Consider the following 22,643-nt stretch of genomic DNA (forward strand, 5'->3'; position numbering starts at 1 on the left):
GCATACCTGACAACCTTCCGCTTCCTGCTGCTATCCCCTTTATGCTCCTGAGAAGAGAACATCTGCAAAACAGAAGCATAAAAATCAGCAGGAAGTGAAAGTGCCCTACTCTAATTAACCCGTGTCAGACCTGGGACCCGCCTACGTGAAATCCTAGTATACGCAGTCCCGTAAGTCTTCGGCCAATAATCTGCTCCTTTTCGGGTGGTGGCAATGTTAACAGCTGAGCCGCAAATGTGACCAGACGGGTCTATCGCCTCTTATCAATGTCAGCTGATAAGGCATGAAAGCATGCTCTGCCTCTGGTCCAAGGCTCTTTAGCTCAACCAGACATGAGGTCACCCGTTTACACATTCCTCTAGGCTCCTGCATGGACAAACCTGTGTGCCAGTCAAGTGCACCTGCCAGATAGGTGCCCCACCTCTCATCCTTATATTCTCGGCTCAACCCCAGTTGTGTACCTGCTTCCCATGCATTAGCCAGGGTCCCAAACTGCTGTCCCAAGATCAAACTCTTAATGGACTTGAAGCGGGACTGAGCCTGAATCGTCTCCAGTCCCCTTTCTCCAGTCTTATGCTTGATGATGAATGGGTAAGCTTCCACCCACAAGTCCCTAACTGTTTTCACCTGGCTAGGGTCCCTGAGCAGCTCTCCCACATAGAACAGGCTGGGCTCGCATATAGGTAAGCAGGTAGTCAAAATGCCATGTCTTATAAAGCAGCAACCTTCTTTGCTTTCGCCTCCATGTGTGCACTCACACACCTGCCATGAGCGGATGCCAGGCTCATGTCTCAAGCAGCTTCTGCAAAAACAAATCTTAATTGGGGCAGAGAGTTCCAATGCCCCCAGATGCAAGTCAGCGCCCCTTTCCAGGTAGCACGGCTTCTCCTCCCGGAGCCCCGACCACCTAATTAAGGAGCAATGGTTTCCACACATAATACATGTTCCCGTAATCCAACCCCTCCACTGAGCGTATCGGTAACCAGTTGGGGAAGTTGTGAAACTAGGAAACATGGCCACCTTACAGGATGTGACAGACCCTCCCTTTGACACCATGATCAGGCCGGAATTAACCAGGTTCGAGCAATCCATTCCAGTACTAGGTTTTAATCCAGCCATGACTTTCAATCAAGTATTTTTACTTGACCAACGGAAAAACATGAGCATTTCTTACTTGGGCTTCAGCATTTGGACAGCGCTCTGCCGCCGCTCGAGCTGTTCCTCCTGCATTTTGAAAGTTCCGGTTACAGGACACTGCTAAAATGCCCTGCGAGCCACCTTGATATGTGGTTATTTCTCCGGTTACGAATCTCACATTAGGGAGAATATTCTCCGGCTTTATTGTTAAAGATCTATCTGCCATGACTGGTTAAAAGGTTTTTTATTATTCTTTATTTTTATTTTATTTTATTTTTGTTTATTTATTTTTTACGTTCTTATTTTTTATTATTTGTTATTTTTATTTTTATTTTTTTTTTCTTCCTAGTTTAACCTTGGCTTTTCTCGCGTCGGAAAGCTGTTGTTTCTTTCTACTTTTTCTTTCAGTTAATCCTCCGTTCTCCCTATCTCTTTCCTTTTCGAGAGATTGGTGCGGTTTTTCACTTACTCCAAAGTTATAAGCATACAAGGTCCTTGGTGCACGAGCCTTTATCAGCCTAGAAACCAGTCTTATTTCGGTTAGTCCGGTATCCAATATTTGACCTTCACCACGCCCCACGTTGGGCGCCATGTTGCGAGCGTGCCCTTTAAGAGGTTCCGTTAGATCCTCGAGTTACGCTGCTTTCTCAGGGAAGTTGAGGCCGTGGTGAGTATTATTGTATCAGACCCTGGGATGGACTTTCTCAATTAAAACTTGTTCCTATTTTAAAGGTTGGAATGGAATTGCCGTACTTGTTCTCCTGTATTAATTCACTCCCCTTTAAATCCTGTTATCCAGTGGTTTTGGATACTAAGGCGGAAGTTCAGAGTTGGCCAATCTTACTGACTATTATTTGGGTCCTATCAGGGTTAATTTGCGTCTCCGTCAGCAAAGTGGGCGGTGGTAACTAGAAAATGATTACTAGTTAGTTGATCAGGCTAACATAAATTTATCAATTAATCTAATTAATCCACCCTTTGAAATGGTTCCTTCCCACGCTTAACAGAGACTTTTTTGGTGCAAAAAGAGCCTGTTTGAACCAACGAACTATCATGGCTTATCACCCTTAGGCATGTCCCGATACTCAAGAGAGAGGGGGAGATGAAACTCCCATTAGCCTAAGGTATCTTTTATTAATCTGTCACACCCTGAAAAACAAGTCCTGTGAAGCAGGTACAAGCAATAAGGTGGCTTACCTCCACTCCTTTAGGCCAGGGCCGGAGCTCCCACTCAAAGAGATTAAATTGTCCCTTAAAATCCAATGAATGAGAATCCTTTTTCAAAAAAGTTTATTCCAAAATTCAAAAGATATAAAAGGGTAAATCCAAGATTAAATATCCTCTTATGAGTATGCTGCGTCTAACTATCTAAGAGGAAAAAGCTACTGTAGACTCTCCGTCTCTCGTCTGCCGTGACCTCGCGCTGCGTGCGTACGTGCAAGCGCCTCCTTCTACTTCTAACTTGTTCTTATATATGTTCTAAAAACTGCTAAGCAAAGCATTTTCCATTGTATAGCATTTTCATGTTACAAGCACTTTTTCAGAGTGACGTATATATGATTTAACTTTAAGACAACTAAACAATGTAATCTTTAGTCATCTGCGTCACAAGATAGTAAAACAAAGTAATCATTTATCATTTGTAGGACGGTTTCAGATCCTTCTAAAGCTCGAGCTGTCTTCAAAGGGGGCTTCACATCCTGTGGTGCTGTCTTCAGTTGGCTCCCTTCCTGTCTTCACCTGCCTCGATTTCACTCGCATCAGCAGGCTCCGCTGGGCTCCGCTTATCTTTGCTCTCCATGTGGCCCCTCCCGTTGTGTCCTCTTCCTTTTCCTCCTCTGTCTGTGGCTCTGATCTTCGGGAGCATGCGACAGGTGGGGGGGTGGGGGGTGGGGGGGGGGGGACACAAGTAATCAAACTTGTGCCCACATTTTCTAAGTTAACAGACATCTCTTAAGTGGCGGACTGGTAATTGGGAGAAATGGAAGATTTCCCGGTGGCCTGGCCAGTAAAGTGGCCCGCTCAGTGATTGCCGGTCATGACGTGCGTAATATCTAAATTCTAAATGACTCTCATCAGGGCATCTGATGTCCTGATGCTTGCACAAACTGAGTAAACTGGGCACAAAGACACCCCCTCCTCTCAGTTTGTCGGGGTCTGGCAAAGCGCAGCAGACACCCACCACCCCAGAGCGGCTACAGCACCACTGCACCTTTGGCCCCAGAGGCAAAATGGACCTAGACGGGCCAGGAAAGATGGAGCAGAAAAGGAGAGATGGAAAAAGAAGAAAGCTCTGGCCACAGATGCATGTCCAGGCTGGCCTGTATGTGGTCATGTTGGGAGAACCAGTTTAAGGTGGAGTTTTTGGGCCAGTTTAAGTATCGCGTGAAATGCTGGGCACGTAGGGTGGGTTGGGGAGGGAGAAACAGTGGCTGTCAGGAACGGATCATGATGAACAGGTTCTGATGATCAGATCATCAGACTCATATCCTTTAGGGACAGAGAGCAGTGCTTTGGACCGGTATCAGCACCGCCGCCACTTCTAAAGATACCCTTTTAGCATGCCAGTACTTAGGGTACAGTGCATACCAGTAAATTTTCCAGGCATTCATCAGTCAAAATCTCAGAGATTTTTGAAAAGATATCTCTGTGTCCTCTAACATCAGTCATCCACAGTCCGGTACGAGCTCCAGGAAGGGCTGCAGTTTGGGCAAAAGGTGCATCACAGCCGCGAGGCGTGCCGTGCGTCACCATCAGCTCAGGCAGGGGAGAAAATTTAAAAGTGTTTCCTCACAGCGTACACGTTCCTGCAATGACTGACAGCAGCATCAGCTGACCAACCAGTGGTTAAACGCTCTGCACAGGCAGGTACATCCATGGAGGAGAAACGGTTTCTAAACAGAAATATGGATCGTGAGCAAACACGACATAAAAGGAGTGTGCTTCACTTGAAATTTTGTGGCCATAAACATCCAGCTGCTGCTGATCATGACACAGATGAGATGATAATTCTGACCTGGACTGATCTGGATTAGATTTCACATCAGCCCTGATGATCATTTATGACATTCCTAGTTAAATGCATAAACCTTCACCTCTGGCTTATTTTGTCTTTGGTTCATGGCCTTTAAACCCCTAGCATAATTATTATTTGTGTTTATATGAATTTTATGAGGAAAACATCCATATGTACTGGTCTCTCTGTTTATATGGATGTTAGAGATTTGTGCATCTGCAAAAGGGTTCTTCCATTGTTGAGGCTGTCCATTTAATCTGTGCCAACTACGATGTAAACCTAAATGACACTAACGATGCAGTCATTTAGCAATGAGGAGACCACCCACCCACACAGACACACACACACACACACACACACACACACACACACACACACACACACACACACACACACACACACACACACACTTTTTTATGTCTCTGCTTGTGGTGTGATTCTCTTGACCCAGACATGTAGTCTGGTACCTGTTAGTCTTAAATTCAGTTTTTATATTTTAATGGATATTTATAAATTACATTAATTGAATTATCACATTGTTGCATGTTTAACTAGCTCTATTGTGATGAATTAAACTAGCACCTCACTGGTAAAAGCTCGTTTTAATTTCTAGCATGTTTAAGTATTTATGGACATGAACAAAAACAGGAAATATATAAATTGAGATTTATTTAATTAATATAACAAATAAGGGGGAAAGAGTCGTTGAAAGGCGCATTCTTCTGGAAGCTCCTGATCCTGACCACACCAGCAGAGGAGACCATCTGCAGACACCAGAGGATCACCTTTGACCAAGAGAGCAGCTGGTATCAGTAAATAAATAATGAAATCAGGGCAGTTTTAGTGGACTGAACACATTACAGAATAATTTTCTCATGGGGTATTTTCATAACTTTATATGCAGCAGACTGTAACTTGAGCCCAGAGCTCCTGGAGAGCTGCTATCCAGCACATTTCAGTGGTTTTCCTGCTTTAACAGGTTAGATTAGCTGTTAAGCAGCTCAGCTATTTGTTGCTGATTAAAACCAGGTGTGTTGAAGCAGATAAATCTCTAAAACATGCTGAATACTAGCTCTCTAGGGCCGTGGAGCCAAACCCTGCAGCTAATCTAATGCTATGGCTAACGGCTATTTACCATTCAGAGGTGGTTCTGTTGGGTCGGTTCCGCTAGTTTCAGGCAACTAACAAGCTCAAAACAATAAGGCTCAGGTCCGCTTGTCTCCTCCAAATAGACTTGGTCCCTTTCTTCTCGAGTGTCTGGGTAAGGAGGGGGACAAACGTCCTCCACTTCTAATAACTGCTCAGAGTGAAGGGAGCTAGCATCATCTCGTTACCCATCGTCTTCGTCACTGTCGCGGCTCCGCCCTCTCGGTCCTCCAGGCAACGCCTACTAATGTTGCAGTTTTTAAAATTGATACGTGGGTGGAGAAGGACTCTGAGGCACACTTGACCCGCTCTTTAACAAGTTCATCTATCAGTATTCTCATGCATCATAATATTAATATTAAGGTTTTAGCATTCACTTCACATAAATGTATAGAAAAACATTTCCACTCCACACTGAGAAATAACCTCTGAGTATCTGAGTGAAGGCGTGATTTCTGAAGTATTTTCTTAACGGCTCTCAAATGAAAGACCTACATTTTTAAGCGTTACGAAGGTCTGTCTCTCTTCCATTGATAATTGCCTTTTTCTCACCATATTTGTAGTAACACACTATTATCTGCAGTACAATACTGTTCAATTGATGCTCACGAGGGTATGGTACCACAGTATGTTCCAATACTGCTTCTATGCAGACACAGGGGGTTGTAAGTAATCCAGAAACTTTGGAACACCTGTGGGAATTAGTAGCACCAGCTTTCAGCTTTTTGTATAATTCTGAAATGTACATTATTTTTCTGTTTTGAGTAACCTTACCTTTTTTAACATCTGACAGTTCACCACTTAACTTTGTACTATTTCAAGCTTGACTTAACCTGCAATAAATAACTGGAAAAAGTGGGGCGTTCTAAAACTTAAGACCGGTAGTGTATACAGTCCAAGTGAAGTTCTTTCGGTTTATTTTCATTCATTAAATATTTGCAGGGTGCCATCAAAAAACCCAAGAAGCCAGATCGTAAGGAGCGGATCAGTGAGCAGACCTACCAGCTCTCCAGGTGGACTCCTCTCATCAAAGACTTCATTGAGGTATTTCTCCCATAGTGCTGTCGTATAATAATAATAATATTATTAATAATTATAAAATTCATTTTTTGCAAAGCTCTTTAAAAACAATGTGGAGTTGTACAACACAATTATAAAAACTACAATAAATAAAATATAGACTAACGATATATATGAAAATAGCTTTTTAAGAACACCGCTGAAGAAGACCATCACAACGCAAGGGAGATTTTCAACAGGGACACAACTGAGAACATTCACTCTCCTCTATCTTTCATTTGTGGACTAGTGGCTGAGAGCATTAGCTCTCAAACCCTCCGGACAACTCCTGTGATTTAGTTTCAACTAATTTCAACAGTTTCCGCTGATTGTCCCATTTAGTACTAAATTATGATTCTGAAAGATTTCTCTCTCTCTCTCTCTCTCTCTCTGTCTCTCTCTCTCTCTCTCTCTCTCTCTCTCTCTCTCTCTCTCTCTCTCTCTCTCTCTCTGTCTGTCTGACTCTTTCAGTTGTCAAACCCTTAGATCAGCTGATCAAGCTGCAGAGAAAAAGGATAAACATCCAACTTTATTTTAACTCATTAACGACAAAAGTCATCGTTTTAAAAACAACCGTTCACTGCCGTTAATGACTAAGTCCATGTTTGCATTTTTTAATGTGTGGGCGTCGGAATGAGGCCTCGCACCGTGAGAACAAACATCTCAGCTCTAAAGCTGATCTTCATCCGCGTACGTCACACATCACAAGATCACTAAGCAAAAAATCCATGTGTTAGGAGATTGTTTTGGGCCGCTGCTGTAAACAAAAAGACAGGCGCGAACCGGAAAAGCTTATGCCGATCACAATTCGACAATGTAAGAGGTGAGTCTACTTCTTGTTTTGGTAGTTTTGGCATTGACATCATCATAGCGCACAACGTTCTGTGACTCTTAAAAAAATGGTGAAAACGCAGAAAAACGCTGGCAGTGAAGGACTTTTCTGATCAAGAAACGGCTGGCAGTTAATACTGTCAGAAAAAAATGCAGCAGTATTTTTGTGTTGCATTATGTGGAAAAAATAATCAAAACATAAAATATTTACTTGAAAGGTTTTGTATTAAATACAATTTAAAGAACATGAAGTATTAGTAAAGTAAGTAAGTATTAGGCCAAATAAAACAGTTAGGGGCCACAGTATGTTTTTTACAAGAAACACACCTGTTGGAGAAAGATATCAACCGAGTAAGAACCAGATGGCCTGGACAAGTATTCTCCTCTGGATTCTCCTCTCACTCTAGGGGGGTCATAATTCTGGTCCATAAGTCGATTCCGTTTCGATTCCAAGCAAAATGGTTGAGATATACAGAGTTCGTGAAATTCATAAATGGGAAGATAAATGATTATTTCACTTTTAATACAGTTAAGAGATAAGTATTTAGATCCTTCTGGGAGATTTATTATACCGAATGGCACTATAGTTTCAACTCTAGTAAATCTGGTTTGCTTATAAGCCCCTAATGGAGATTATCCTACTTTTTACCAGCATTTCTTTTTAACTATGTCCTCCTATACTGCCCATTACATAATAGGAGGTGATTTCAACTGTGTGATTAACCCTGTGGTTGATAGATCAAACACCCATGTTACTCCCTCTCACCAACAAACGAGAACAATGATTGGAAAATTTATGAAGGACCTCAACTTGATGGAGGTGTGGAGACTATTACACCCTAATAAAACAGAGTTCTTGTGTTTCTCTAGCACCCATAAAACATACTCACGTATTGATTTCTTCCTGATCTCAACAAATCTAATGTCTCTGATACAGAAATGCTGGTATGAAGCTATTTTACTTTCCGATCATGCCCCAGTCATTTTATCTCTTCTATTGCCGAACCTTTTACTCCAGCCACTCCCATTTCGATTCCAAGCAAAATGGTTGAGATATACAGAGTTCGTGAAATTCATAGATGGGAAGATAAATGATTATTTCACTTTTAATACAAACCAAACAAATGCATCAATAAAATGGGAAGCCTTTAAGGCCTATATAAGGGGAGAAATGATAAGCTACAGTATTTGAAAAAAAAAAAGATTTAATTTTCATATAACACTCCAGCAAAAATGTAACAAAATTCTATTTGAAATGTCAAATTAGAAAATTAAAAAGCATTAGAAGAAATACTTTTCTATTTTCTGTATTCAATATATTTATTAAGTTTTTTTCTTTTTCACATAACAAACAACAACCCCCCAGCCCTCCCCCCAGTGTGCTGACAATGATGAGCACAATATATATCAATACATTAAAGGGACATGTAAATAGAATAGCACTTGCATTTTTGGTCTGAACACAAGAACAAAAAATAAATCAATCAAAGGTCCATCCTTCAGACACTCTTGTAGATGGACAATCAAAAAAAAGTCAAGAAAGGCCTCCACGTAGGAAGAAACTAGTAATGCACCGACATGAACATTTGGGGCCGATACCGATATCCGATATTAAGATCGCTGTTATGGCCGATAACCGATATTTGCCGATACCAATATACTGACATTAATGCTTCTAAAATCAGCAGATTTTGTATTGAAGGAAAATGATTAAAGCAGAATTTACATTATTATGTACGCACAACACACACATCTATGGTTCTGAGATGATTTCATTCACTATTCACACGACTAAACAATTGCACATCACTGCCATGTGCCGTTCGTGTCAGTGGACACGGTAGGGTCAGGGAGGGCAGGGCGGGTCATGACGCTTAGCCTGGCGGGTGACCAAGCAAAGCCTGGCGGGCCGCCAGGCATATAAAGCGCTCGGGAAAACCCTGTAGTCATCAACAAATAAATCATTAAACAATATCAACCCTTCTCTATTGCCATTTCTGAAATGCTGTATCTAATAGTCAAGGAGCAAAAGAGTAATTTGTTGCTGTAGGATAAGCTTATCTCCAGGTGTCCACAATGTTTTCTAAATCTGCATTCCGTATTCTGCACTTCAGGCACAATGTTGTTGTCTAGTAGCTCCGGTTTGGGCCAACTGAAAACAATAAGTATAATGATAACATAATAATAACAATAAGTGCAATCAGGGGCTGTGAACGAGCTGTTTCTCCCCTCCCTGAAAACACTCATCAGTTGATCTAGGTGGGCTGTCCTCTAACCTGAAGCAAAGCTTAAAAAGCAACATAAACATAAATTGATGGCAGGCTTTGATTGAATTCTGGACTATAGGATTAGGGATTATCACAGCTTTTGATGATGGAAGTTGTGCACCAATTACAGATGGAGACAACACAGAGCCAGAAGAAAGTTTTTCCATTTCCACCCACGAAGGACCATTATTATTTATTTAGTTATAGTTAGAGCCCTGCACTGAAACCCTAGGCCCTCGGGTCGGCCCGGCCCGACAGCCCTCGGCCCAGGCTTCGGGCCAACGACTGTGTAATTACCTCGGACACGGGCCGGGCCGGGCGCCTTTATTTTTAATCCAATTCATTAAAAAAAATTGAAACACAAACGCAGCAGTAGAGCCCTGCGCGGGACTGTTTTCTTCATCCCGCTCCTGCCCGCTCCCGCTGAATTTCTGACAATTACTGCCTGCAACTGCAGTGTGCATGTCTACTCTCACCCGCACCCGCAGTGTGCATGTCTACTCCCGTCCGCACCCGCAGTGTGCATGTCTACTCCCGCCCGCACCCGCAGTGTGCATGTCTACTCCCGCCCGCACCCGCAGTGTGCATGTCTACTCCCGCCCGCACCCGCAGTGTGCATGTCTACTCCCGCCCGCAACTGCAAAACTCGTAGAAATTATTACCTCACAATAAAAGAGATGTATTGAGTTTGCGTCCTCTCTGGTCCTGGAGAAAACATGTCACAACCCGCGGCTCTTCCATCCATCTGATGCGGCTCTCTGTGCTTGTAAAATAATGAATGGATATTTAAATAAAATGCTTTATATTTTACTGCATTAATTTTATATCTGTAAGTCAATTCTATGTAAAGATTGTCTGCGTAAACCTGAACAGGCCCAACCCAGTCTTACTGTGAGACCGGGTTGACGCGTCACGCTTGTGCGTAATCATAGGCTCTTCCTGGGCTGAAGAGATTCTGGGATTCTCCTCCTGGATGTGTCGCCACATTGGAGACAGGAACAAGCACTATTCAGCCAAAGTTTCATAATCAGAGAACATTTTCTAAGGGACAAGTCTCTCTGAGAGACAGCGTTTGGAAAACACTCGTTTCAGTGGGAGGAAGCTTCCCGCATGCGCTCTGGTTCTGCAACGCGCTCCAAGCCAATCTCCACAACTTCAGCTCACTGTGCACATATGCGCTGAGCAGCTCAGATGTTCAGATGGGAATCTTTTCTTGGGTGATTTAGCTACATCTGCGATGTGTGTAACGAATAAAATGTCAGTTCGTCTGCATGCGTCGGGGTAATTCTTTCTATTTCTCCGTCAAAATAAACCATCAAATATGGGAACTATCCGGTCAACACAAGCCCTGCTTTTAACTGTTCTGTTTCTTGTGAAAATTGTTGGAAAGAGATGAAATTTAACTTGATTAACACCAGCACCAGTGTGCCGTTATCTCCGTGGCGGTAAACGAGGGAAAAACAAATTGATCAGATCCTGCACGTCTTTTAACACATTGGTCAGGATTGACGCACTTTGTTTTCATTTAGTTGGTTAAAAAAAAAAGTCGGGCTCGGGTCGAGCCAGAGAATCCTGAAAACCTTTTCGGGCCGGGTCGGGCTGGGGCTCCACCCCCTCGGGCCGGGCCGGACACGGGCTCAGATTTTAGGCCTGTGCAGGGCTCTAGTTATAGTTACTGATTACATTGTCCAAAAAGTAACTCAGTTACTTACCAAGTTACGAGATTATGAAAGTAAATAATTACCAAGAAAAATAACTACTTTCTTTGTTTTTTCATTAGAGAATGCAAGAAAAATGGGTTCCTGTCTTAATTAAACTTAATTAATTCACTATGAGTTACTACACTAGTGAAATATGAATGACTAATGACTGGAACATAATAAAATGTTTTTATAAAACTGAATAATTAAATAAATGGACACTTAACAGGAGGAACTACAAACAGGAACATCACACTAATCTGGACTATTAAAATGTGACGGTGAGATATCTAACAAGACCCCAGTCAGCTAATAGAAACACCTGTAAAGGTTCCTGAGCCTTTAGATGGTCTCTCAGTCTAGTTAAATTACTGAAATAAATGTCATTTTGTACAGTATTCTAATTTTCCAGCTTGACATAATTGTGTGTTTTAGCAGCATTTCTGTTGCTGCTAATCTAGTAACGGTTAAATAAACAAATAAAATCCTTTAAAATGACACTAGAAGAGGCACAAGCCTGATGGAGGACTTACATTTACTAACGTGGGTCAGGCCCAAACACAGAAGAGCTGAAGCTGGGTGGTAAACACACACAGGTAGTTCTAATAACACCTGAGCTCCATGACGTCTGAGACTGATGCATCAGTGTTACAGCGGGACTAAAGACATGATCAGGAACAGGTTACAGCTGGATGATCTAGGAAGGTAGAAGATCAGGACGTCTGAGCGGTGAACAGGTGAGCGGACCTTCGGGACGTCCCGCTGTCACGCCAAGAAGGACACGGCTGCAGATCTGCGGGTCTGTAGCTGTAGACTATTCATCCTGTCTTCCTCGTTCTTCATGGCGGTGATGCTGTAGGGTAAAAACCTTCCGCCTCTTTTGCTCCCGATCAGCTGATGGCACCTTCAACACACCGCGCTGCTGAATTAGTAACGCACACATTTCCTCATCAGTAAGGGGTCTATGGGCTGCACTTTGTCTGATCCTTCACCTAGGACCTGTTTGCCGTGGTTGACCCTACCAGAGGCACAAAGCCTCAGACAGCTTAGCTCCTAGGATCACTGGGAACTCAAACCCCTCCAACGCGGTAAGGTGGCAGCCCAATATTGATGTGTTGAAATCTACTTGTGAATACAATGCATATTAATCTAGTAAGCATAGCATTTTTAACATAGTAAGCATATTCACATGAGGAATGTTTCCATGTGAATAAATCGTATGGTAGTAGCTCTTCTGTACTTTCGTTATGCAAAAGTAGCTCACGGTCTCCAAAAGGTTAGAGACACCTGGACCAGAGAATCCTGCTGCTGCTGTTCTCTTTCTGTTTTCTTTCTGGGTTGAATGCAGACTTTTGCAGGACAAGTTGAACATGGATTGTAATTTCCACATATTCTCATATAGGATGCCATTGAGGACAAGCTTGACCCTAAGCAGTACCCGTACATTTCCCAACGACAAGCATCTGCCAAAGCCAGTGCTCCATCAAGGTGTGTGATTTTGAAAATGTTCTTTGGGACCTAACAGAGACTGAGTTGGACCCATCTTTGTTATATGATGCTGCCTTTCTGGGCCACGTCTCCATTGGACAAGAGATATTTAGTCTGTGATATTACCTGATTAAATAGAGGTTATACAAAACTTCTAGCTAGATTAGGAAACCGTTCTACTTTGAGAATGTTCATCTTCTTTATCCAGTGCTCGCTATGGTAACTGGCACAAGAACAGAGGCCCTACAGAGATGAAAACAGGACCCAGGATCATCGTCTTCATCATCGGAGGCATGACGTACAGCGAGATGAGATGTGTGTATGAGGTCACACAAGCCAATGGCAAGTGGGAGGCTCTGATTGGTGAGTTTGCTGATTAGTAAATCCAGATACCAGCTGTTTCTAAAGGGGATTTACACCAACTCAGTTGTTCTGGTTTTCCGCAATCAACCAGTCAGTTAATCAGTTAGTTTATCAAAGTTTATACATTTGACATTACATGAAGGAATATAAACAGATTAAACACAGCCTTTATACATCAGCAATATACAACCAAAGACTCACTCAGCACCCCCCACCTCAAAACACACACACACACACACACACACACACACACACACACACACACACACACACACACACACACACACACACAGCACAGTTGAAAGACCTTCACCAATTTAATCACTCAATTTATACAGAAAAGAAATTAAAAATAGTTTTATTTGATATCTCAGAGTGGTTTTTTCACTATTTATCATTTCGTTAAACAAACGTTAGGCTGCAATTTGACCTCTTGTACAAGACTGGATTTGGGCCATCTTTAGAGGTTCATGACTGGGGAGGCACTGACTGCTCTCTCAGTTTGTAAATAAAGAAATGAAATTTAGCTATCTTAATAGCTCTTTGCTGCTAAAAACATGTCAGCCGCAAGTGCAGGTGCGTAGTGGACCTTGGACACCAGAGCGTTGTCTAGTTGGCTCCCCCAAACTACGGAGTGTGGTCCCCATGGGGATCAACTGTGCGGATAAGTGGCAGAAGAGTGTGTACATCAAGCCGAGCAATAGACAGGAATTTAAACATATAGTAAGGTAGATAGAGATGTTTTCATAGATAGGAGAAAGCCTTACCACAGAAGTAGCAAGTAGCTTCAAAGCACGCCACTGGTGAAGCACCAGCTCAGTGACTCTACTGTTAACAATCACAATTTAGATGTAACTGGCAGCTGAGAAGCCCAAGTCAAAGATAGAATCAGTTGCACCAGCAACAGAAAAGAGCTCGATAAAGAAACGCTTCTCCCTACGGTTGGCACCAGAAACCTCAGAACTGGTAATGGTGAAGCTGGAGTAACATGTGTGTGACTTCGACTTCAGAGTTCCACATCATAGTCCAAGTCCAGTTAGCTCCAGTGTCCAAAGTGTCTTAGCAGCTGTGTCCGATCGTATGCCATCTCAGCTTCAAATTTGACAAACACCTTCTGGGTTGACAGTCATTCATTATTAATAGCCCTGGGCTTTCCTTCACAGCTAACAAAAATTTGTTGTAAGAACGTTGTGGGAATGTTTATTTTGAATGTTGGAAAAACGTAGAAATGTCCAGTTTTTTTAACGTTACTGGAATGGTGTGTTAACGTTACAAAAACATTGCTGGAATGTTTGCTTAAAGTTGTTTGAACGTTATTTTACGGTTAGCATGATGTTAACAGAATATTAGCATAACATTACTGGAACGTTAGCATAAGGTTACTGAAACGTTATTTGATTATTAGCACAACATTCCCGGAATATATTCATAACATGGCTGCAATACTGCTACAATGTTACCGGAACGTTTTGTTAATGTTTGGAAAAACATTGTTGCAATATTAGCAAAACATTGCTAAAACGTTAGCCTGACATTACCAGAACGTTATCTGAAGGCTAGAAAAATGTTTCTGGAACGTTATCTTAAGGTAGCAAAACATTGCTGGAACATCAGCACAATGTTTCTGGAACGTTATCTTAAGGTTAGCAAAACAATAATGGAACATCAGCATAATGTATCTGGAACGTTATCTTAAAGTTAGAAAAACATTGCTGAAACATCGGCATAATGTTTCTGGAACGTTATCTTAAGGTTAGCAAAACATTGCTGGAACATCGGCATAATGTATCTGGAACGTTATCTTAAAGTTAGAAAAACATTGCTGAAACATCGGCATAATGTTTCTGGAACGTTATCTTAAGGTTAGCAAAACATTGCTGGAACATCAGTATAATGTATCTGGAACGTTATCTTAAAGGTTAGCAAAACATTGCTGGAACATCGGCATAATGTATCTGGAACGTTATCTTAAAGGTTAGCAAAACATTGCTGGAACATCGGCATAATGTTTCTGGAACATTATCTTAAGGTTAGCAAAACAATGCTGGAACAAAAGTATTTTCACGATCTGGGGATGTTTAGGACCCAAATATGCAGAAACCCAGGATGACACGAGGCTGGGGAAGATGTAAAGTAAAATCCTTTATTTTAGGAGTAACCAAAAAACAAAAGTAATCCAAAAGGCTGGGAGCCAACAGTCCAAAAATCCAGATAGAGATCTGGAGATCCAAAAATACAAGAGGCACGAGAAGACTAGATCCAAGCACTAGAGGCACGAGAAAAACTTGACAGAATTACAACAAACAACAAAGAACCGACAAGACACAGAGACAAGACGGGGCTTAAATACACTGGGGCATAATGGGAGGCAGATGAGTTGCAGGTGTGTGGAGTGTGGGGGGAGGATCAGGTGAAAGCAATGACTAATCAGGGAAGAAACTAACATGACCTAAGAGTGAACCTAAAAACACAAAAGCAACCATATAACTAAAATTCCAAAGGGATGGAGAACTACAAAAACCGGTGGGACAAAACATATTAAAGAGACTAATAAAAATGAAAAGCTGAAACTATAAACACTGCAGAGGGGTGACTGGAGAAAACTTAAAGAAACACAGGAGACACATAAATGAGATGCAGACAAAGGACACATGAGGGCGCTATGAAACACAAAAGAACCTGGAGTGGGAAGTGGAGGGGCTGGGGAACAAAGGGACACAGAACATGACAAGTATAATGTTTCTGGAACGTTATCTTAAGGTTAGCAAAACAACGCTTGAACATCAGCATAATGTTTCTGGAATGTTATCTTAAGGTTAGCAAAGCATTAATGGAACAGTAGATTAATGTTTCTGAAACGTTATTTTAAGGTTAGCAAAACAATAATGGAACAGTAGATTAATGTTTCTGAAACGTTATCTTAAGGTTAGCAAAACAATAATGGAACAGTAGATTAATGTTTCTGAAACGTTATCTTAAGGTTAGCAAAACATTGCTGGAACATCGGCATAATGTATCTGGAACGTTATCTTAAGGTTAGCAAAACAACGCTTGAACATCAGCATAATGTTTCTGGAATGTTATCTTAAGGTTAGCAAAGCATTAATGGAACAGTAGCTTAATGTTTCTGAAACGTTATCTTAAGGTTAGCAAAACATTGCTGGAACATCGGCATAATGTATCTGGAACGTTATCTTAAGGTTAGCAAAACAACGCTTGAACATCAGCATAATGTTTCTGGAATGTTATCTTAAGGTTAGCAAAGCATTAATGGAACAGTAGCTTAATGTTTCTGAAACGTTATCTTAAGGTTAATATTACTTTGCAGTAACATTAGTGTAACATTGCAAAAACTTAACATTTTCTGAAAGGTTTGAATAACATTGGTTGAATGTTATACTAAAGTAAACATAACATTGCTGCAACATTAACATAACATTATTGGAACTTTAGCATAATGTTGCTGTAACGCTAGCATTGTTTCCAAACCATCATCTTAAGGTTAGTGTGACATTGCCGGAATGTTATCCTACGGCTAAAAGAATATTTCTTTTACATTATCTTAACGAGAGCAAAATATTGCTAGAATATTATCCTAACGTTAGCATTCTGTTGCTGGAAATAATGTGGTTCTTTTCTAAAAAGCGTTATTAGAACTTTCATCAGTCATGAATAACGTTGTTAAGACATTATAAAAACGTGGTTCTAAAAATGTTTTCCAACAACATTATGAAAACTTTCGTCAATCACAGATGAAATTGTGAAGACATTATAAAAACGTGGCTCTAAGAATGTTTTCTAACAACACTAAGAGAACTTTAATCAATCATAAATATTGTTGTTACCATGTTCCGAGAATGTGGTTCTAAAAATGTTCTCTATCAACGTTTAAGAGAACTTTCATCAATCATGAATAACGTTGTAAAGACATTATAAGAACGTGGTTCTAAGAATGTTTTCTAACAACACTAAGAGAACTTTCATCAATCACAGATAATGTTGTGAACACTTTCTGAGAATGTGATCCCATGAATGATTTCAAACAACATTAGGAGAACTTTTGTCAATCATGAATAACGTTAAGACGTTCCAATAATGTGGTTCTAAGACGGTTTTCTAACAAACATTATTAGAACTTTCATCAATCATGAATAACGTTGTAAAGACATTATAAGAACGTTGTTCTAAAAATGTTTTCTAACAACACTAAGAGAACTTTAATCAATCATAAATAACGTTGTTACCATGTTCTGAGAATGTGGTTCTAAAAATGTTCTCTAACAACGATATGAGAACTTTCATCAATCATGAATAACGTTGTTAAGACATTATAAAAACTTGGTTCTAAGACTGTTTTCTAACAACACTAAGAGAATTTTAATCAATCATAAATAACGTTGTTACCATGTTCCGAGAATGTGGTTCTAAAAATGTTCTCTAACAACGTTATGAGAACTTTCATCAATCATGAATAACGTTGTAAAGACATTATAAGAACTTGGTTCTAAGACTGTTTTCTAACAACACTAAGAGAACTTTAATCAATCAAAAATAACGTTGTTACCATGTTCTGAGAATGTGGTTCTAAAAATGTTCTCTAACAACGTTATGAGAACTTTCATCAATCATAAATGACGTTGTAAAGACATTTATAAGAACGTGGTTCTAAGAATGTTTTCTAACAACACTAAGAGAACTTTAATCAATCATAAATAACGTTGTTACCATGTTCTGAGAATGTGGTTCTAAAAATGTTCTCTAACAACGTTATGAGAACTTTCATCAATCATAAATGACGTTGTAAAGACATTTATAAGAACGTGGTTCTAAGACTGTTTTCTAACAACACTAAGAGAACTTTAATCAATCATAAATAACGTTGTTACCATGTTTGAGAATGTGGTTCTAAAAATGTTCTCTATCAACGTTATGAGAATTTTCATCAATCATGAATAACGTTGTAAAGACATTATAAGAACGTCATTCTAAAAATGTTTTCTAACAACACTAAGAGAACTTAAATCAATAATAAATAACGTTGTTACCATGTTCCGAGAATGTGGTTCTAAAAATGTTCTCTATCAAAGTTATGAGAACTTTCATCAATCATGAATAAAGTTGTAAAGACGTTATAAGAACGAAGTTCTAAGAATGTTTTCTAACAACACTAAGAGAACTTTAATCAATCATAAATAACGTTGTTACCATGTTCAGATAATGTGGTTCTAAAATGTTCTCTAACAACGTTATGAGAACTTTCATCAATCATGAATAACGTTGTAAAGAGATTTATAAGAACGTGGTTCTAAGAATGTTTTCTAACAACACTAAGAGAACTTTAATCAATAATAAATAACGTTGTTACCATGTTCCGAGAATGTGGTTCTAAAAATGTTCTCTATCAACGTTATGAGAACTTTCATCAATCATGAATAACGTTGTACAGACATTTATAAGAACGTGGTTCTAAGACTGTTTTCTAACAACACTAAGAGAACTTTAATCAATAATAAATAACGTTGTTACCATGTTCTGAGAATGTGGTTCTAGAAATGTTCTCTAACAACGTTATGAGAACTTTCATCAATCATGAATAACGTTGTAAAGACATTATAAGAACTTGGTTCTAAGACTGTTTTCTAACAACACTAAGAGAACTTTAATCAATCATAAATAACGTTGTTACCATGTTCCGAGAATGTGGTTCTAAAAATGTTCTCTAACAACGATATGAGAACTTTCATCAATCATGAATAACGTTGTAAAGACATTATAAGAACTTGGTTCTAAGACTGTTTTCTAACAACACTAAGAGAACTTTAATCAATCATAAATAACGTTGTTACCATGTTTGAGAATGTGGTTCTAAAAATGTTCTCTAACAACGTTATGAGAACTTTCATCAATCATGAATAACGTTGTACAGACATTTATAAGAACGTGGTTCTAAGACTGTTTTCTAACAACACTAAGAGAACTTTAATCAATCATAAATAACGTTGTTACCATGTTCCGAGAATGTGGTTCTAAAAATGTTCTCTATCAACGTTATGAGAACTTTCATCAATCATGAATAACGTTGTACAGACATTTATAAGAACGTGGTTCTAAGAATGTTTTCTAACAACACTAAGAGAACTTTAATCAATAATAAATAACGTTGTTACCATGTTCTGAGAATGTGGTTCTAAAAATGTTCTCTAACAACGTTATGAGAACTTTCATCAATCATGAATAACGTTGTAAAGACATTATAAGAACTTGGTTCTAAGACTGTTTTCTAACAACACTAAGAGAACTTTAATCAATCATAAATAACGTTGTTACCATGTTCTGAGAATGTGGTTCTAAAAATGTTCTCTAACAACGTTATGAGAACTTTCACCAATCATGAATAACGTAAAGACATTATAAGAACGTGGTTCTAAGAATGTTTTCTAACAACACTAAGAGAACTTTAATCAATCATGAATAACGTTGTTACCATGTTCTGAGAATGTGGTTCTAAAAATGTTCTCTAACAACGATATGAGAACTTTCATCAATCATGAATAACGTTGTAAAGACATTATAAGAACTTGGTTCTAAGACTGTTTTCTAACAACACTAAGAGAACTTTAATCAATCATAAATAGCGTTGTTACCATGTTCCGAGAATGTGGTTCTAAAAATGTTCTCTAACAACGATATGAGAACTTTCATCAATCATGAATAACGTTGTAAAGACATTATAAGAACTTGGTTCTAAGACTGTTTTCTAACAACACTAAGAGAACTTTAATCAATCATAAATAACGTTGTTACCATGTTCTGAGAATGTGGTTCTAAAAATGTTCTCTAACAACGTTATGAGAACTTTCATCAATCATGAATAACGTAAAGACATTATAAGAACGTGGTTCTAAGAATGTTTTCTAACAACACTAAGAGAACTTTAATCAATCATAAATAACGTTGTTACCATGTTTGAGAATGTGGTTCTAAAAATGTTCTCTAACAACGTTATGAGAACTTTCATCAATCATGAATAACGTAAAGACATTATAAGAACGTGGTTCTAAGAATGTTTTCTAACAACACTAAGAGAACTTTAATCAATAATAAATAACGTTGTTACCATGTTCTGAGAATGTGGTTCTAAAAATGTTCTCTAACAACGATATGAGAACTTTCATCAATCATGAATAACGTTGTAAAGACATTATAAGAACTTGGTTCTAAGACTGTTTTCTAACAACACTAAGAGAACTTTCATCAATCATGAATAACGTTGTTACCATGTTCCGAGAATGTGGTTCTAAAATGTTCTCTATCAATGTTATGAGAACTTTCATCAATCATGAATAACATTGTTATGAGAACTATCATCAATCATGAATAACGTTGTAAAGACATTATAAGAATGTGGTTCTAAGAATGCTTTCTAACAACACTAATAGAACTTTAATCAATAATAAATAACGTTGTTACCATGTTCCGAGAATGTTGTTCTAAAATGTTCTCTAACAACGTTATGAGAACTTTCATCAATCATGAATAACGTTGTACAGACATTATAAGAATGTGGTTCTAAAAATGTTTTCCAGCAACATTGTGAGAACTTTCATCAATCACAGATAATGTTGTGAAAACGTTCCGAGTATGTGGTTCTATGAATGTTTTCAAACAACATAATGAGAACTTTCATCAGTCACGAATAATGTTGGTACGACGTTCCAATAATGTGGTTCAAAGAATGTTTTCTAACAAACATTGTTAGAACTTTCATCAACCATAAATAACGTTGTAAAGACTTTACAAGAACATGGTTCTAGGAATGTTTTCTTTCAGCATTTTGAGAACTTTAATTAATCACAAAAACATTATACACATTCAAAGAACGTTGACAACGTTCTTATAATGTCTTTACAACGTTATTCATGATTGACAAAAGTTCTAATAATGTTGTTAGAGAACATTTTTAGAACCACATTCTCGGAACATGGTAACAACGTTTTATATATATATATATATATATATATATATATATATATATATATATATATATATATATATATATATATATATATATATATATATATATACATATACATACATAGTTATATATGTCTACATAGGAATATGTATATATGTATCATAAACAATAACAACACTTAGAAAATAGGAAAACAAAACATTTAAAAAAAATCTGTGAATGTGATGCAATCCAATATGGCTGCTGCCTGATGACATCATAATATGCAAATTATGTGAGTGAATTTGTTCCTATCACAAAATTTGGCTTGTACTGAAGATTTTTCTAATTTACCATATTCCTCTGTCTCTAACCAGATTTAAGCTTCAAGCTCCTTAAATAGTGATATAAGAAATTCATATTTTACTGAAAAACTGATGGCGCCTAAAGGGTTAACTTGGAGTTACTCTCTCTTTGGTTTTGTTTTTCTTTCAGGAATTATATTTTGAAGCCTTTTCTGATTTCTGCTTAAGAATCATATGGCTGATAGAATATTGCCTTACTTGAGACCAAGGTCTGTAAGGATATATATGTTTTTCTCATACGACCTTGCTGTTTAACCCAGACACAGAGGAGCATGAAATTCTGTCTTAAAGCATTTCAAAGTTCCCAGTCTGAGAACACATGAAGAATTAAAACAATTTAAACTTTTTAAATGTAAATTCCCTACAACAGCTTTAATCTGCTGTCTCATTATTAGTCTTACTTCCAGACAGTTTCTCCCCTTGTTTGATCACAAGGTCCGCTAATTGGAGATCTGAACAAGTTCCTACATTTGACAGACGCCAGGAGATTCAGTTTATACAAACAATATTTTTTAGAGTTCAAAATGCAGTTTTTGACTTCCAACAGGTACTGCATACCAAATCTGTCACCTGGGTGTCGTCTGTCTGTCTACTGAAAATCCCTTCGTCTTGACAGAGACAAAGATTAAAAACAAAAGCAAGGAGATAAAATCCAATTTGACAATAGTCACTAGTTTTGTTGGTCTGGGATTACTGTTAACCACACAGTCAATCCCTCAGCCCAAGAGGTTTCAACTAAAAACCTACACATTTAGCTTTTATTGGGCTCTCTTTTACTACCAAGTACTGATAAACAGTCAATTTCTCAAATCGAGGGGTTCCACTAAAACCCTTTCTCTTTCAGCCACTAAAAGTGACACAGTTTATAGTTCAAATTATATTTGTCACCAATTACCAGGAATTAAATATTTGGTCAGTGCTTAACCCTTTGCTGCATGAATTATGAAATCTTCAACCATGATTTTTTAACAATTATTTTCATTCATCTTCAGGTGTGAATGAAACTAATTTCAACAAATATTTTTTGTAACATTTAATAATTTGCAAATAATTTTACATGTCCACCTCAGTGGACAGCGTGTATTCTGAACATGAAATATGTTGGCTTGGCTTACTGAAGTCCAAATGGAGGGGCTCAAATGCACTAAAGTCTTCAACAGCTGTGCTTAATAGATAAGAAATAAATAAATAAATTACAATTTTGAGAACCTGTCCACTGTAGTGACCATTTTGCATCAAGGAGTTCATTTTTCATCTTTATGTTCTAGTTAAGTAACCTTCAGGCCTCAGTTGATAAGACCTTATTTGCTCAGAGCA

At 38.7% G+C, this 22,643-nt stretch overlaps 1 protein-coding gene across 1 annotated transcript in view; it reads left to right on the top strand.

Moving 5' to 3' along the window:
• Nucleotides 1-22,643, top strand: part of stxbp1b (syntaxin binding protein 1b) — a 130,968-nt gene that overhangs the window by 91,437 nt on the left and 16,888 nt on the right. The window contains exons 16-18 of the mRNA XM_054734596.2: nucleotides 6,242-6,343; nucleotides 12,559-12,644; nucleotides 12,853-13,007. Coding sequence (XP_054590571.1) covers nucleotides 6,242-6,343; nucleotides 12,559-12,644; nucleotides 12,853-13,007 — 343 coding nt within the window. The remainder of the gene's footprint in view (nucleotides 1-6,241; nucleotides 6,344-12,558; nucleotides 12,645-12,852; nucleotides 13,008-22,643) is intronic.

Source organism: Nothobranchius furzeri, chromosome 17 (assembly GCF_043380555.1).
Source record: "Nothobranchius furzeri strain GRZ-AD chromosome 17, NfurGRZ-RIMD1, whole genome shotgun sequence".
NCBI lineage: Eukaryota > Metazoa > Chordata > Actinopteri > Cyprinodontiformes > Nothobranchiidae > Nothobranchius > Nothobranchius furzeri.